This window comes from Pelmatolapia mariae, linkage group LG2 (genome assembly GCF_036321145.2).
Source record: "Pelmatolapia mariae isolate MD_Pm_ZW linkage group LG2, Pm_UMD_F_2, whole genome shotgun sequence".
Lineage (NCBI taxonomy): Eukaryota > Metazoa > Chordata > Actinopteri > Cichliformes > Cichlidae > Pelmatolapia > Pelmatolapia mariae.
This window is the reverse complement of record NC_086228.1, coordinates 15,652,664-15,671,469: the sequence shown is the minus strand read 5'-3', so window position 1 is coordinate 15,671,469 and position 18,806 is coordinate 15,652,664. Positions and strand designations below refer to the sequence as shown.

The 18,806-nt window shown below is 38.5% G+C and overlaps 1 protein-coding gene across 2 annotated transcripts in view; it reads right to left on the bottom strand.

The window, feature by feature from the left end:
* fstl5 (follistatin-like 5) overlaps positions 1–18,806 on the bottom strand; it is a 187,945-nt gene that overhangs the window by 76,846 nt on the left and 92,293 nt on the right. For both annotated transcript variants that reach the window (XM_063493843.1, XM_063493852.1), the window contains exons 5-6: positions 13,570–13,766; positions 7,605–7,725 (exon numbers count right to left, since the gene is read on the bottom strand). In XM_063493843.1, the coding sequence (XP_063349913.1) occupies positions 7,605–7,725; positions 13,570–13,766 (318 nt within the window). The remainder of the gene's footprint in view (positions 1–7,604; positions 7,726–13,569; positions 13,767–18,806) is intronic.

Below are 18,806 nucleotides of genomic sequence, written 5' to 3'. Positions count from 1 at the left end.
CAAGGGCTCAAATCTGTATAATGTCTATGGCCCTGAGAGGAGGGGGTTGTTAGAGATAAATTTTCAAACTAAAAAGTTCACCTCAGGCTGCATTCATCCAGAGAGATCTTTCCAAATACTTTCAAATTCATTTTCACTGTTGTCTGCCAAGCAGTATGCCTCAAGATTGCATTCAGTAGGTGTTCCCAAACTAATAACATTTAAAGTGTGCGGTGCACAGGCAAAGCACATTGTGATTTTACAGCCAACTTCAAAGAGCTTAAAAAGCTCACTAACACAAGGATTCAGTCTCTGTGTGAATTGCACGCATCAGCTTTCAAAAGCCCTCAATCTAAAAGCACCCGACTTGGCTAATCTTAAACCACCCTTTAGACACTGTCCATTCTTTCAGCTTGTGGATTTGGTTCCTGAATTTAAATACAACAAAAGTTTATTTGCAAGTGTGCAAAAGAGTGTAAAAAGTCTAAAGTAGCACTTTTTTTCTATGTGCCTTTGGCGTAGCACCTTCTGCTCAGTCCTAAAGACGACAGTTGCTTACTGAGGTTTGTTCTATCTGGTAGTTGTTTAATTTGAGTAAAGCAAAGAAAGAGATAGATTTCCATAATACGGGGAATATTTATATTCTGCTATTCCACAGAGGAAAGTATCAGACTTAGCATTAAAGCAGAAAGGATCCTATAAACTACATATATAATAGCAAGCATGATACATTTGCCACATGTGCAGGCAGCAACATCTTCTTTTAAAAATAAAATAATTCAAGTGCTGCTACTGTATACTGACTAAACATGGCATAAAATTTGTACTTTACAACAAATGCCATAGTGCAGGTATAACTACTGTATGTACTGTATTATAGATTTTGTTACAACACATTCCTGTGTATGATTTGTACATACAGTTTTTGACAATAAAGTTGACTTTGACTTGACATTCGTATTTAGTGAGGTATGTATATTTACCATAGTTGAGTTTATTTTCATGTTGTATTGTTATAAGATTCCTCATATACTTTGCTCTACTCTAATATGACAGATGTTACTGTATATATCATTTTGCGCATGTAAAAGAGCACTGCCAATGCCAAACAGTCTTCTTCTCTCAAAGGAAACATTGCTGCTGGACTAAAACAGCTCATTTGTAGTCCAGGTCTTTTTTCTGTCACTTGTCTCCATCACTATGTGAATGAAACTATTTGCTGCAGTTGCAGCATTTTAATACAATCAAAATGTTTAGAAATCTTGTTTTGTAATGCCAAAATCAATCAGAGCAGGGGCTTTTTGGAAGACAGATGTTAAAGAAACAGACTCTAAAACTGAGTGCTGCAGATAAAGGATGGCAAGAGGTGGTACAGTATGTAAAAGATAAATAACATATTTTAAGCATGTAAAACTTTTCTATGAGCCCCCAAAATAAAATCAAGGTGCCTGGTAATGAGCATGATGCGGGTGCTTCAGTGTCTGTGCAGTGTATTCTGTCACTCCTGCGCCAAAAGTTAATGACACTTTGTGATAGATGACACCTTATCTGTTTACCCATGATGCACTGAGCCATCATTCACCAAATTATTCAACGATGACATGGTACTCACTATCAGCAGCGTGGCAGACATCATTCATATCTGTAACATCATCTAATTAAAAGACATCACTTCTGCCAGACAGTTTCCTTACTGCTAGCTGAAGCAAATTGATTCTCAACCCCCTTCCAGTCTATGCAAAGCAGGAATGAATAATGCATGGACATTAGAATCTTATCTTCTGTCCTGACAAACAATGTTGCAATACTTTGAATATTCCATAAAGGTGTGCAAAGGGTCCTTATTAGCGCAGCAGTCAGACAGGTGTCGTTTTCATGGAGAGTAATTCTGCCTTTACTGCTGTTCATTTCCAAGCCACACCATAGTTCTGGATACACTGAATCAACGGATTTACTTTATGATCGTGCTCAGTTTATGATGGCGCTTAAGGTATTTGCATAGATTTTTATAGCTGCCACTCAGATATTATGTTGGCAATGAAGTGAGAAACTATAACTTTACAGTGTAGTTTTACCCCAAGCTCTGTGACCAGGCTCTATCAGGCCACAGGCTACAACCTACAAGTCACTGAAATAAATGTTCAGTGCTCTGACTCAGATTTATACTGGAGATGCCTGTTATTGCAGTATTATCAGCAGCTGCGCACCAACCCACTCAGATAAAAAAAAAAAAAAAGAAGAAGAAGAAAAGAATTAAGTGTGTTTCATTATATAGCTGCTTTCTACCTGTGCACAGACAGAACACTATCAGCAGAAATAAAATAGATTAGCCACGCTCAGTAAAACCGATTGACTTGTGTTTTTAGTAAGTTCAATATACTATAAAAAATAATGCTTTTCCAATTAGCGTTTATGTTGCATGATTGTGAGCATCAGGGCAAAATACAGTATGCAGCGTGGTGATCTACCTGAAATATATATTTTGGAGAGTCTGGGTTATCTTCCCAGTAGAATGAACAGCTATCCCCCTCGTCTCAAGACACGGTATAATGGTCATGTCCCACGTTTTGTTTTTCAAAAGTCAACAAGACTTTTTTTTTTTTTTTTTAACCTCAAATCTGTATTTTATTAAATGGTGAAAAAGGGTGACTACTGTCACCATGACAATTTTCTACCCATCAAAGCAATTGCAAGGAGCTTTTCAGAGCTAACTCTCCAGTTACACCAGTGTAACTGGAGAGTTAGCAATCAAACCTAACTCCAGCAATCACTTGCCAACCAGTCTGGTTTTACACATTTTTCTCTCTGGTGTGAAAAGAGTGATTCTGTTTTTCTGTGAGCTTGTTTAAATATCTTACTTGTTCAGTTTGAGATGAATTTTATTTAAATATACACTTATTTATACTTATATGTTGATCTCCCCAGTTTTACTGACGCTGACTGAAAACTAGAAGGCCACGCAACATCACCTTGAAATTAGTTAGCAAACTAACAAAGTCACATTTAAGCTTAAAGAAAAAAATCTGCTGTAGTAGATCACATGTTACTTGGTTTTACATTGCAAAAAAGATGGATGTAGGTTTCAGGTTTGAAAAGTAAAGCGCAAATGGAAATGACTTAAAAGACTCGCAAAAAGACCAGTTGTATAAAGATCAACGTGAAAATGACCCTTGGCTCGCTTGCTCTGTGACCTCTGTAAAGAATCAGAAAGGAGGATGTCCTCATTTACCAACCACTTGTCATTCACAAGTCATTACCCAATAAGCGTAAGGTTCCATAGCCAGGTCCATCCTTCACTTGTCAGATCCAGCTCCAAAAGATCAAAATACCAATGTCTGATGTCACGGTTGCTACATCTATCTTTTATACTGCCTATGGTTTTAAACCTTTACTCACTAAACACCAACTAGGAGTAGCACTTGAAGCTCTTTTCTGAATTGAGCGGTTTTTGTCATGTTTCAGGCCTGCTTACAGAACAAAACAACTGGGTTTGCATCAGATGTTTGTGATTAAATATTTTAATACTAGCTCCCCTTATTGATTCCTCCATAGTTAGATGTATTTCTATAAAATTAACTACTTCACTGCTTCTCAACTTGAAGGAATGGCAGTAGGTTGGGGTGTTGGCTTTCTGGTCAGTATCTAGAAGAAAGACACTTTATACTACACTAGAGTTACTATCACCTCTCTCTACTGACTATATGATAGATAAGTACATTTACATAGAAATTAGCAGAACTAAATTCTTCAGTCAAGCTGTTAAGTCTCTAGAGATGGTGGTCTTTTTATCACCATTTCTTTCTGAGCTGTGGGCCTATCTTGAAAGGATGCAAGTATTTAGGAGAGAGAAACAGGTTTGGACATGAATAAAGTGAAGAAGCACAAGCTGAGTACTACCATGACCTCCAGGTATGTAACGCACGTCAGTAAACCAAGTATTCAATATTGAGTGTTCGGTGAAGAGAGTTGAATTTCTTTGAGCAATCTGATACTGCCCACATGGGATGGAATAAAAAAACAAAAATCTTTTTTTGCTTTATATGTATTTCTATCTCACACTGAGATATACACAGGAAAATGAATATGTTACATGAGAACTTTTACCACTGAAAGTATTGTGGATTTATTTCTGTTTGTTTTCTATAATAATATACTCAGAAATCCTGAGTTGTTGACAAAGACACATTACTTCAGCTGTGCTAAGCATATTGTTTATTGATTGCCTCTGTAACTATTAACATCAATATAGAAGCAATTTCCAGTAAAGCGTCTTAAAAAATAGCTTATCCAAAGATTAATTCTACACTTGGATAATTATCCGCTGTCGGTAAATAGGAACATAAAGTGGCACGCAAGGATAAAAAAAATAAAAAAGTCTAAAATAGGAGTAAGGCAGGTTGAAAGAAACTCCATCACAGAGGGGGAGATTTACTCACATTAAATATCCTATTTCCTTGTGAGCAGTTAAGTTGGAAGCTTGAGAAAAAAAATCCTATGAAACCTAAAAAAGGAAGAGACAGAGCAACTCAACTCTTCAAAGAAATCCCGCCCCAGATTGAATGGGGTTCTGTGTTTCTGTGACTTGCCAAAAGGGGTTTCTCTCCCACACATTCATGTATGATGTGGAATCCAGCAGACTAGATGAGACTCTTGCACTTTGCCATTTGCTCCCGTGACTTTTTTTTCTTGGTCTCCTCTAGGAAATGCTTCAAATACAAAGGGCTGATAAGATGAAGGTTGATTATGAATTCTCTCCCTCTGCTAAATGTGTCAAGCCAGCCAAATGTCAGAGGATATTCTGTCAGAGGATATTGAGCTGACTGAAAATGTCAGACAGGGAGGAACCGTGAATAGGAAGGAAACAAAAGACAGAAACTGGTGCACATGTGTTAGTGTGACTCAGATATCACACAGCACCTGCCGTCTTTATGCTGCCTAATGATGGAGATTTGGATTGAACTACTGTTTCTAAGATGTTGTGACCTGCTTTCTTTTGAATCATTTCCACTTTGAACTCCTTCAATGGTACAACGCAGTTGGCAACAATCTGCAGGTCTCAGTGAGTAAACTTTGGCAAGACATCAAATATTTCTCGAGGTTTACCACAATCGTAACTTTCTAATGGCCAAAAGAACAGAAACAGGCTGTCAGTTCAAATGTTAATAACAAGTTAGGTTCTTCTCAGATTTCAAAGAAAAACTCAATCAAAGCCTAATTAAACACATATTTCTTTTATGAAGGCCAAAGGTTTTACACACGTTAAAAAAAATTGCTTATGTCTCGGGAAAACCAGGGCCATCACAGGTGACCCCGTGCGCCCTGTTCACCACCTTTTTGACCCGTTGCCCTCTGGTCAATCAGGTCCCACACCTCCAGACTCACAAACAGGTTCTTCCCCTTGGCCATGCAGACTTTCAATAAACACTATCCCCGACAACCCACCCCTGCCCACCCACCTCACTAATCTGAGCCATGGTCTGAGAACCCTCATCACTCAGGCCCCTTACACACGGACTCTATTCAGACTGCGTTTTTGCTTTGCACTTATTGTTCTCTAATGTGTGCCTTTCTCCTATTTTTGTATATATTTCTTTTGTTTTGTGTACATCCCTCTTGATTGTATATATTTCTCCTGTTTGCCATTTATTCCTGCTGTCTACTATTTATTTTTTATTCCAGCACAGTTGTATGTGTACTTGTTGTAAGTGTACAAGGACAAATAAAGGGCTATTCTATACTTTTATGCTATTAAAAGGAGAATAAAGAAGAAACAAGCATCAGTATCAATGAAATATGAGTATACACATTAATTATGTCGTGGCATCTGAGAGATTTTTTTTTTCCCAGGGTTTCAATTTACTCTCTGTGTTCTCATAATACTCATAATTACTGCACTACTTTCCAAATCAATTAACTAACAACTGGGTAAAAAGAACGCTATTGTAAACATTGTCGTAATGTTTACACACTAGGACAGTGGTTCCCAAGCTTTTTTTGCTAGCCCCCCCCCTTTGTTTTACAAGAAAAATGTTCCCCCCCCGCACGTGCGCACGTGCACAAACACATCCTCCAACCGCACACGCCCATATTTTGCTCCATTGCGGTTTATTTCACACCTCAAACATTTAGTAAACAATTAAACAAATACAAGTAAACTGCAATAAATTACAGGTAGTAAGAAAATAAACTACTAACTCTTTTACGCTCTGTCCACACCATCCATCCATCCATTCGCTTCCGCTTATCCTTTTTCAGGGTCGCGGGGGGGCGCTGGAGCCTATCCCAGCTGTCATAGGGCGAGAGGCAGGGTACGCCCTGGACAGGTCGCCAGTCTGTCGCAGGGCCAACATACAGGGACAGACAACCATTCGCACTCACATTCACACCTAGTGGCAATTTTGGGTTATCCAATTAACCTATCCCCACAAGCTGCATGTCTTTGGACAGTGGGAGGAAGCCGGAGTACCCGGAGAGAACCCACGCAAACACGGGGAGAACATGCAAACTCCACACAGAAAGACCCCGGCCTGATGTTGGAATTGAACTCAGGACCTTCTTGCTGTGCGGCAACAGTGCTAACCACCGTGCCACCGTGCTGCCTCCTGTCCACACCTACACGGGTATTTTTGAAAACGCAGCTGTTTCGTCCACACGTAAACGGCGTTTCGAATCATCGAAAACTGAGATTTTTTTAAACTCCTTTTTTGCGTTTACGTGTGGACGAGGAATACAGAGTTCATCACGCAACGTCAAAGGTATGTGCCTTTTTTCACGTCACGCTGTGCGCCACGTTATTCTTTACATGAGATGAATTGCAGAATGGCAGATAGAGACAAAATACTGTCACTGTTAATCTGACTATCTTCAGTTTTTAAACGCTTACATACACACAAGCAGTTACTGTCCCTCCATTTAGAAATGCAGAGGCGTCATGGTACAATTATTTTATGTGTAGTTGTTTTTTTCCTGTGTAATAATATTCAACATTGCTATCAATACATTTTTCAAAAAATGCCTCTCTGTGCAAAATGGGTTCAAAAACATAAACAGCTGTGGCAGGATCAGCCTGATATTATTTGGATCCCACTGTAACTTTATTGTATAAAGAGCTAACATCTCCAAAATGTCAGGAGTAGTTAGTCATTATGAGAAGTGTTTGTGAACTAAAAGTCAAGAATGTGGGATCCTGTTTGTCCGTGATTTGAACAGCCCAGCGTGCGGGAGACCTACCTTGGCACTTGTGCAGGTGAAACCAAAGGGAAGATATGCTTCACCATATTTTCTAGTCTTTGGCTTAGAATGAAGTTGGTTTGGAAACATATTCAGCTATGCTTCATCTCCTGCTTTGCGTTTGTGTGGGCGCCCCATGCTAGCAGTGCCCCCCCCCCCCCCCCCCCGCAATGGCTCTGCACCCCCCCTAGGGGGCGGGCCCCACACTTTGGGAAGGTCTGCACTAGGACAATATGAACCATCAACTTTAAAATATAGTTTTTTTTTTAAAGACAAGAGCTATTATTGAGTATTGACTAAAACTGCAAATTAAAAAATGCATTTCTGTCACATCTGATATATATTTTACTGAACAATGTAAACAGACAATGGGAGTAACAAAACTGTATCCTCACCAAAGGCTGTGTAAAACTCCTCTTTTGTAAGGTGCTCATCATCGTTCACGTCGTTGTACTTCAGCAAGTCAAACAATGTGCATTCAGAGATGTCCTTGGATAGACCTTCTTGCTTGATGACCTTCAACGAGAACACATCAATCTTTGGTTAAAGAAGGTTAAGAGCATTTTTTAAAAATTCTGTTTGTGTGTGTCTGGGTTTTTTGTTTTTTTTTTCAGTACTGTTCCAGAAATTATAATAAAACAAAACCTCTATGCAATTAATTTTGTCACTAAATAAATCAGCCAGATGTTGACTAATAACATTTTTGTTTTCCACCAAAGGATTTGATGTCTCTTAAAGTAAACCACAGCAGTGATGGCACCACTTATTCAATCTACAGTGAGTAATCAGCACAGAGATGTGTTAAACCTACACAGAGAAGTGTAGGTTTAACACATCTCTGTGTAGGTTTAAACTTGCTTTCTGCTCTAAGCCCACCAGACAAGTATATCCTAATAAGCTGAACACAGTAGAGGGACAGAAGTTGCCTTTAAGTCCATTTTAAGTGGGATGAGGCAAACAAAGGCTAATATGGATTGTCTGTGTAGGTTCTCATTCATCCAGGTCATGGTAATTTAAGGAGCTTGGGAAGAAAAGCGACTGGACATCTTTAAGTGTCTTAAAGACGTTTCATCTAAGAATCTTCTTCAGTTCTAAGACCAAATGGTGGAGAGTCCCAGGTATTTAAACCCTAGTGGGAGCTGTCCCTTAAGATGGTTGTTGACCCGCTATTGATCATGTGCCTCATCACATGAGCCAAGGACATCAGCAGAGGTCCGGGTGAAACATTGCGAGACCTTGCCTCACCCTATCATGTGACCTACTGAGATCAAGTGACGCAAGATGTGAGTAGGTGGTAAGATCATTATAGATTTTTTGTCCACTGATGCAAAAATGTGTTTACCCCAGGTTTAAACCCAAGAAACAATAGGTGTTGCTTGGATTATACTTGTCATTACAAAATGAAAAATTGAGTACCATATATCTAATCGCCAAGAAAACGGTTTCACTAAAACTGGAATGCACTGGCTGAAATGCAAAGTCGAAACCATCGGGTACTAACTCAGGTCAATTAAATTTTTTACGTTAACCTTATTTGCATTTACTCTTTGACAAGTTGTGTGGCTAGCATTGTCACCTCACAGTAACAAAATGATGGGTTTGAATCCACCTCTGTGCTGGAATGGTGACGTGACCAGCGTGTAATTATGCGCAAAAAAGGAAGTAATGGCCCAGATATCAACTATATTCTCCAATTCTCCACTCGCTATACCGAAGCCCAAACATAAGATTTTTAAGGCCAATATTGATGTTTTGGTGATTTGAACATTTTGCGCATTTTAAAATTTTGCTAGCATTTCTTATACGTAGTTATTTATTTAGTGATTTACACTGGCCAAATCTGCTTAGATCATGTAGTTTTTATGCTTGCTGTGTTTCAAACGTGTGTTGCCAAAAGCGAAGTTGCAAAGTGCCCTCTGGTGGAAAAACTACGCAATGTCAGGCCACTTCCCCCATCTTGTTTACTCAGACAAAGGCAGTTAACAGTTGAAAGTTTAAATTTGAAAAACAAATACAATGGTTTTAGTATCTGTAGAACCGTACATTCATAAAACTACAAAATAGTAGACAGTTTTGTTAATCATTGGCTTTTCAGATTAATATTTAAAAGTACTATAGTTCCTTCAGGTAAAGTGTCAGTCTATGAAGGCTGTGGTCATGTTCAGTACCATTTGCATTGTAGCCAAACTGAAAGTCAATGAAGTTCTGTCACAACAGTGGATGAACAGGTCCAAAACACTGCAGTTTTTGTCATCATCCTGATAAAAACATGATCCTATTCAACACCTTCTGCATGGCCCTGGCAGTAAAACATCCATCATACTAGATCAGCTGTCAAAATGCTGATCACAAGGGACGGCTTTATACATCATGCATTGTCCATCGGATCAGTGCACTTCCCTTTCCCAGATGACTTGCCCAAAATTTAAGAGTTACCTGTGATGCTATGTGAGCTACACCTAACTTTAATTTGAATCTTGAATCACTGAAAAAAAGAATTCAATGTACATTCTTTTCTATTTTCATTGTTTTCATTCTTGGACTTAGAAACAATTTTAAAAAAGAAGATGATTTTAACTCAAAAACAGTCTTTACTCATTGCTCCTTTCTTTGCTTGCTTTTTGGTCTTTTTTCTTACTTTGACCTGGAGTGATGTGGCATTTAAGAGACTTTTATGTGTTGGAATTGCAGGCTTTGATGCATAAACTCCATTTCTGTTTCTACAGTGTTTTTCCAGTGACTCCTCTGGAGAAAAAGAGAACAACAAAGCAGTAACATATCCTGCACATGTTCAGTGGACCATGTGAGCTAAATGATCTGAGGCAAATCATCGATGGGTTAACCAGATATATGTGTATTGAGATTGCAGCTTCTGCCTGTTTTAAATCGAACCTTAATTTACAAAGCCAATGGAACATTGGCTGGTTACCCGGACAGAACATATGTCTTACAATTAGCAGTTACACTGAGTTTTTTTTTTTTTTTACTTACACTGAATCTATTCTTGCATTACAGACATTATGTACCATAACTATACGGTTTCTGCCAGAAAGGTTGTTCAGCTGGGAAGCTTAAGTTGACCCCCTGTTGCGCCTCCAGGCTTGCAATACACTGGTGGAAACCTTGCTGTATGTGAACATTTTCCAGCATCCCAGACGTGCTTTCATCTCCTTCACTCTCGAATCTGCTCTTCCCTCATAACCATAACAATTTACACATCATCTCCCTTACAATTTCAAAAGTTTTAAAGTTGCATCTGTCTCCTCCTTATCCACCTTTACTATTTTTTTTCACACAAACAAAATAAGATTCTGTGTTATTCATGCGAGCAGAGGGTAGTCGTAAACCCTGCATGCATGAATCTGCAAAAAACAAACGTTTGCATTGTCAAGAGGATGAATTAGGTACTGCAGTACAAAACAATACTGCAGGACTCATACTAGGATGTGTGACTTATAAAGCAAGAACTTCAGTGTCTGTGCTGTGAACGTTTCAAAAGATTTGCAAATTCATTATATCTATTTTTTATATCTATTTTAGCCCCCCAAAATCCCAAAAGAGGGATCAGAAGTCACCTGTTCGCACTCCTCTTAATTTGAATTCAGCTCTTTTAGAAATATTTGCAGACTTGATAACAACTCAGACTAGACTTCTGCAGAGATTTAAAAGAGCAATTTTCCATTAGTTATAACCTTGAGATTTGTACTATATTTAAAAGTTTATAGATGCAAGTTGAAAAAAAACTTACGTAATGTTTCTTCTTACAGCAAATTCTACAGCATCTTTTATCATGCTTTTTGTAGACAATAAACGGTATATCAGGATCAACCCTGGACAAGAAGCAGTGTTTTATTTTTTTTTCTAGTAAAAGATAAATCTTCAAATACTATCTTTGGTCCAATGATAGATACGATGAATGCGTGGAGAAAAAATATGTTTTGATTTGCCATTTTAAAAGGGCACTCTAGACTAAAAGGGCAGGAACAATTGCTCCCTGTGTCACTTCATGTGCACACTCTAGCACATCGAGTAAGTCCAAGTGAGAGATTTCTGTCCTAGAATTTCAAATGAGATCAGAGAATGCTCCAATTATAAAGGGTGCTTGAGGCCATGCGGGTGGCAGCCATAATTTTGTAATTTTAAACTGATGAAAAATGTGTGAATTGCTTATGTAGTTCTTTTTGAGGGCTTGTTCAGACCAAATTTGATTTGCATTAATCTCTTCTTTCAAAATTATCATTTCTTAATAAGATAGAACTCTGCCCAGTCCCAGCTCAAGCAGATGAGGTTAAGAAAACATACACGGCCCTGCCAGTACAAGTTAAGAGCGTCATAACCTTACTGTGTAACTTACATCATTTAAGTTGAGCTATGAATTACTCTGAAAAAAAAAATTCTGAAGAACTACTCAATAAAGCAGAGAATCCATTTGAAAACAAATTATTAATTTGGTATAGGAGCCATGATGGTGAAGCGCTATTAACCCACGAGAGTCTTTGTTTGTTAACTGACTGATTAGATTGAGAAACCTATTTCTAAGTGATATTTGTCCTTCCGTCATTATGTAGTTATTCTGATGTGAATTAAATTAAGCAGAAACATTTTTATGCCTGTAAAGTAAACATGTAAATAGTCTTCACTTACTACAGGCAAACAAAAATACAGTTTGGACTGTTGCATTGATGGATTTTTTTTGGACAATATTTTCTCCAAGGTAAATAACAAAACAAATGAAAAAAAGTTTCTTGGTTAACTACTGCATGCATACCCCAAAGTCAGGTAGGGTCATGAAAAAAAGCATATCTGTATGAACAAAAAAATAATAAATTCAGTTGAAACCCCCATAAGGGCCACCTGCAATTCACTGATATTTCAATTTCTGCCCTTCCCAAAAGTGCTCCCTTCTCCCCATTTTCCTGTGAATGAGGTTTATGTGGCTGGCTCTGCATGAAATATGTCAAATTTCCCATATATGTAAACAACAAAAATGGGAGGAGGGCTAAAAACAGCCCTGGAGGAATCCCTGAAAACAGCTCCTCCATTTAGACGTATATTATTAGCCTGCATGATTCAAAACACCTGGTGGGGGTGGGGGTATCAACTCTGCAGAGGAAAAGAATACATCTCATTTACAAACAGGTTTAAAAACCAGGCCAAAGTAATATTCAATAGGTTGAAAGGGCATATTCAAATTAACACTTGGGGTATATTGGCAATATTTTTCCATGAAACCCAGTCCAACATGGTCTAAGGAGCTTGGAAGGAAAAGCGTCTCTTTAAGTTGCTTGAAGATGTTTCACCTATCACCGAGAAGCTTCTTCAGTTCTAAGGTCAAATGGTAGAGAGTCCCAGATTTAAGTCCTAGGGGAGTGTCCCACAAGAGGGTCATGAACCCCCTGGGGGGATGACTGAGAACCTTCACAGACATACCAGTCCAACATGGTTTGTTGACTATGTATTTTATTCACCGAGCATTGATTTCTCTCAAGCTGGCAAGGAGTACCATTTAATGTTAAAACATGTAAAAATATGTAAATAATATGAAAATGACAAAAAATATCACTATTTTGTGGCCATATGCCGTAAACCTCCTATGCTAAAATATACTGAAATTGATCTAATGAGTCAGAGGAAAGGGCACTGACAAAGCTTACCAAGATGACCCCTGTACAGACAGGATTTCCTACTGGATCAGCAGGAAGATAACAGAAGAAAAGGAACTGATATGATGGTTTTGAAAACCACTGCGGGTTGCTTACCCCTTCAATTATTCAAATAAGCTCTATATTAACTCAATCCCAGGGTACTGGGAGACTTTATTTGATATGCACAGAATATCTTCCTTCCTTACGGCAGCCACAAAAAGGTCTTTTTTACAACATCCCTCTTGGTAGTGCTGGTCAAAGGCTGTAGCCTCCCTTAAGCTTCATGGCTCCTTTGACCCACATTGCTTTTCAAAAGATTTACCTTGAGCGATGCACAACAGCTACCAGAGGGAAGGGTAAAAGGACTAAAACGGACACAATTCTGGCACACATGAAAGAGGACAGTTTAAACACCTGAGTGCCCAGATGGTTTGTTCACTTTTTATCCCCCTTTGATGAGATATTTAAATGAAATGGCTCTCAAGTTTTGACAGACATGGCAGATACTGTGAAGTCTCTTGAAATGGGAAGCAAACCTTTTTATTCTGTACTTAAATGATGCTTTAAAAAATACCTTAAGACCAGTGTTAGCTTGTGAGTCAAGGTTAAGCAGTATGTTACCTTCATGCCAAACACACACTAATACCACATTCATTTTTGAAAGGGGGAATATGTAGTGGCATAGTCAAGCTCATTTTTACTCCCATATTCTTACCTGTGAGAGCTCGCTGGCATCTATTTGACCATTATTGTCTGTATCAAAGCGTTTGAACATGACATCAACCAGTTGCTTCTTGGCAACCATGCTGTCCTTGTGTTTCCCATGGCTGGCAGTCCCCATGTATCGTTTGTCATGCAAATCCAGAATCTTGTTTTTCAGCCGCCGGTAGTCGTTCAGTCTACAGTTATCATCTGGGGGAAAAAAAGAAAAGGCAAACTGGTTGGATGATGGAGAGTTTATTTATTTATTTGTAGTAAAAAATGCAATAAGAGCTAAGGGGAAACTATATGTTTATTTTGTCCGATAACATGTTTCATAAATATCTAAATTATTCCCAAGTGCAGAACAAAGCACAATTAAAAACATTGAACTTATTATTTGTAACAATGGATGTAGTGTTTTCACATTTTTAGCCAATTAGTACCCAAGCAAAGTAGAATCCCCTTGAAGATTCACATTATTAAACATTAGCTCTTGTTTATATTCAGCAAAACCCAAATCTGTACAGGTCTCTGACTGTCTTCCTCATAATAACAAACGCTAAGGATTATTTTCCCGAGGGGAGCACAAAGTGTGACAGACGTGCTGCCTTCACTGCCTCAAACTAAGAAAGCGGGAGCCTCTTCAACACAAAGAAACTGATGAACAAATCCATCACACAGGTGTCAAACACTAACCCTGACAGCAACAGAAAACACGTTGGTTTTGTATTTACAATCCACCATCAAAGGCTCCAGATCAAAGACGTAAACTACATGAAAGATTCAGCAGAGTAGAGTGGAGCCAAAGAGAAAAATAAGGACTAAAACTAGAGGTTGACACATGTCAAATCAGCTTCTCCTTGTTAAATCTGGAAGTCTCTCTCTACTAATAACAGTTATATTAGCTGATGTCAACAAGCACATGGGAAAAACGTTGCTGTTCACTGGGAAGTCTTTTAAGTCTCTAGAGAGGACGCTGACATCTATACCACATCTTACTGCGTGATCAACATGGGACAAGTATGGAATAATAGCTTCGTTGCAGAGTCTCATGTGAGACAAATGATCTTTGTTGGGGATGATCAAGCAGGAATGATTTAGTGAGTCTGGTAATGAGAATTTCACACAGTAGAACTGGGTTCTCACCGAGAGCTGATGACTAGCTAAGTAGAATCAGAGTGACCCCAGAAACCAATGACATGTCATTATGAGATACCTGGGATCTCATTTTTGTATTGTAAATTTCTTCAAGCATTCCTTCAGAGAAACAACTTGAGCAATCAGTGAGCATTTAAATGAGATGCTTGATGTAATTCCGGTGCTCGCCATCATTTGGATATGAGAGGCTTGAAGAAGTTCTCCTAAAACTCTGCCAAGGAAATAAACGGGCTTTCACCGAAACTATCAAGTCGGTTTTATTTTCATTTCAGTTCTCTGTGACCTTGTAAAGTCCCCAAGGCGTAAAAACTCTATTCTTCGCATTCATATAATGTTTATTATTATCATGAAGAAAGTATAAAAATTAAGTATAAAAATATGGTAGCGTAAAGATTTAGTGTAAACAACAATGTACAACCGACACTTAACTTATTAGAAATGATTTACTGAGATTTGCAGTTTTCTGTGATAGCTGTTATTCTCTTGGTGGAAAAAGTGAAGAAATACTTTTAGCTATGAATCAAAAGAGAAAAGCCTTGACAAATAAAAAGAAACACGACAAATATAGATTCTTCCATACAAGCTTGTTAGATAAGATTTTCTCTTTAATACAGATGTCAATATCATGGACAACAGGTGCCATTTGGATACTAGCGCTCTCCTTTTCAAATTTAAAAACTGCCACATTCACTGCGCTGCAATGAAAAGGAAAAGTTAACACCATTAGTGTCTGATCATTGCTATTCCATGCAGGGCAGAAGGGTTCAAGTGAATGTTTGATGAGTGTAAAATTGATGCGAATTGCATGCGATGACCTTTACAGTTACCAACTCCAACCACGAATGTTTACTGTGGGAGATATTGGATCAACATATTGAAGATCATGCTCTCTGCTGTAGTTATGAATATTAAAAAAAACTGAAAAACAAGGTTTATATTTTGTAGGAATGTTGCTCTAACAGTTTGGTCCCAAGACGCATAAAAAAACACATCTAGATGCTTGTGGACATATTTCACTTTAAAGATTTTTTTCCCTGTAATCTATATGTTGTGTTTTAAGAGGGTCTCTTTTGTTTTGTTTATCCAAAGACATATTGTCAGCAGTGTAATTCTACTCCTACAATGCTTTATTTTCTGATGACCTGGTGTACCAAAATTAGGAAATCATGACCTAGCCAGGTGGAGAAAATTAGGTAAGAGAAAGAAGCTCTGGAACAATGACTTTGTCTCTCAGTGATGGTCTGGCTTCTAAAACTATCAAACTGAGGTGTTGACAGATGTTTGAGCTGCACACTCAGTCAGAAGCGCTCTGTAACTAGCAGGGTGTGAACAAAAACAGTGGTGGCTGCTAAGGACTTTCTAGCAGCCGCAGCAGGTAACAAAACAACAGGAAGCTCTTTTAAATGACAAAATTTGCTTTGGCTGTCAAAATAGTGATAATGGCTGGTGAATTCTAGGGAATCAAAAAAGTAACTTGCCCTCCAAAGTGTACCAACTGCAGCATGCTGAACATCATGGAGCGGGTTCTGCTTTAACAAGCATCAGTGGCAGAGAAGCTGCCCTGGTCACAGATGGCTGGTAAAATGAATAAAAGATAAATGGCTGCTGGCATACCCTCAGCTAAGGTCAGCTACATAAAAGAAGCATGAACTAGCACACGCATGCAGGTCCACACGTGGATGTAAATGAAACTACTTATACACAAACTGCTACCCACAAACATGCATTTAAACACTCCAACATATCCAAACAGTACTTGTCTACACAGGGGAGTTTAAGCAATAATTTGGCAATGGCGACTATAATCTGTCAAATTAACTATGCCAACATGCCTTAGTCAAAACAGTACTTCAGGGAACAAGTAAAAACTCAGCAGAAAGCTGTTGTGTTATTCAGTCCAATCCACTTTGTCAAACTAAGATCTACTGATTGCTGAAAGAATAACTCTCCGTTTCGTGAAATCCAAAGTTTCCTGTAAATAAGGAAATGTCTCAGGCACAGAAGTGGCTTTTGAGCTGAAAGGGATGCATCGATGGGGTCTGCTTTTCCTGTGCAATTGCCGGGGTTATGCTAAAAAAAAGAAAAAAAGAAAAAAAAAAATAGAAAAAACCATTTCCCATTAAAACTTTGATCATTAAATTGATCATCACTAACTGATGAGCTCTCAGTTCCAACATTGTCTTGTTAATTGAATCATCTGCCTTTTTTCAGTCTTACTGTAGACAAAGACACAGGAAATCAGGATGGGTTATAAAACTGTGCAAACCTCGTCTGGACTCAAAATTACTTGTAATGGAAGAACAAGCGAAGAACAGAGGTGCTTGCTTTGTTTTGTTTTTTTGTTTTTTTTGTTTTGTTTTTGATGGAGGATCATGTTAGATATCAGTAAAAGGCTTAAAATGGAGTTCTACTGTTCCGTCAATATTATAATCTTATTTACAATAATGATAATGATGTTAAATAATCCTTTAACCTTTTCCTTTTATTTTAAAATAATTTGGTGGTAGGAGAGCAGGCTGCTTCAGTAGGAAGTTTAAGACCCTGACTATAACAGCAAGCATGCCTCCATTGACTTCCATGCCTTGGGAGACCAACACAGTAGCCACAGGGTAACTGACAGAGAGCCAACAGTCAACTGTCACCGATTACTGTGAAAGTGGAGAGGCTGCAAGACTCAGAGAAATCCAGGGACAAGGACAGCTGCAGGCAACTAATAATCCTTCAACAGGTTCAACTATGAAACCCCGAGAGCTTCCTCTAGATTGATCTTACTGACCGAAGACTCTCTTTTGGTCATCTTGTCTGGGGCTGTAAACAGTGAGTCTGAGCATTTAGAGCAGGGCAAATGGGTGTGCTTGATTTATAACACAACACTGTCAGCAGGCAAAGCAATGGGCAAAAAGGCAGAGTACATTCTGGACAAATACGTAGTCAATCACAACACACAGAGAAAGACAGCCATATACTCTCAGATTCACACCTTCGCCTATTTAGAATCACCAGTTAACCTAACATGCATATCTCTGGACTGTGGGAGGCAGCCAGAGCCCACGCAGGTACAGGGAGAACATGCAAATCCCACTAAAAGGTCCATCTACCTGTTACACAAGTATAGCTACTCGTGTGCATGGATAAGATGATACAAACAAAAGGACAATGTTCAAGCAAAAGCTTAATGTGGTGTGCAAGCTTCCTGCCAGTTCAGAGTTATTCCAGCTGGTGCTGGTAATAGTCAAGTGACCTGTGCCAACAAAAAGAGCAAAGAAACAGCAAATATAAAAGAGGTAAACAACAGAGTATTGTATACAATAGCTTCAAGATGAAGACCTCGAGGACACAGAGAGAGCAATTCTTGCAATAGTATCACATTAACCGAAGTTACGTTTGTTTACTAGGCGACTCGCACCAAGGCCTTTAAACGATTGAGCCTTACCTACTGAATAGCAATGGCATCTTAAATGCTAAGTGTTAAAGATGAGCTGGAATGTAGTTTCATCTGTTCTTCTTATCTGTTTTATGTAAGTGGTATCGATGGGCATTTTGCATTTGTGCAGCAAAAGTGATGGATGGTGATGAATAGTGATCAAACAACAAAATCTTTATGGCTAACTGCTTTATGCAGCCGACAGCTTTTTCTACATTTAGTGACATTCACAAACAGACTGAACAGGCAGTTACAGCCTTAGAAAGAACATCTAAAATTTAAACTAATGTTTCACACTGGGTTCTCCACATGTTTGTTTTGATTTTTTTAGTGCTTTATAATTTCATCTTCCCTTATCCCCAGTCCAAGCTTAACTGTACCTTTCATTCACAGTCTCCTTATTAAGAACACATCCTGAAAACAACATATGATTAGTAAATAATATATTCAGGGACATGGAAAAGTGTTGTAATACATGCAAAACTAAATATTATCCATGGATGGAATACATGACATTTTTCATAGACAGAGTTGCAGAGAAAGCAACAGATGCATCTGAAACGGGTCATGAGAAGTAAGGCTGTGAACACTCTCATCTACTGTTAGCTCTGACATTCAACAATTTAGTGAGAGTGACAAAAAAAATGTATCTTTTCACAGTGACTATT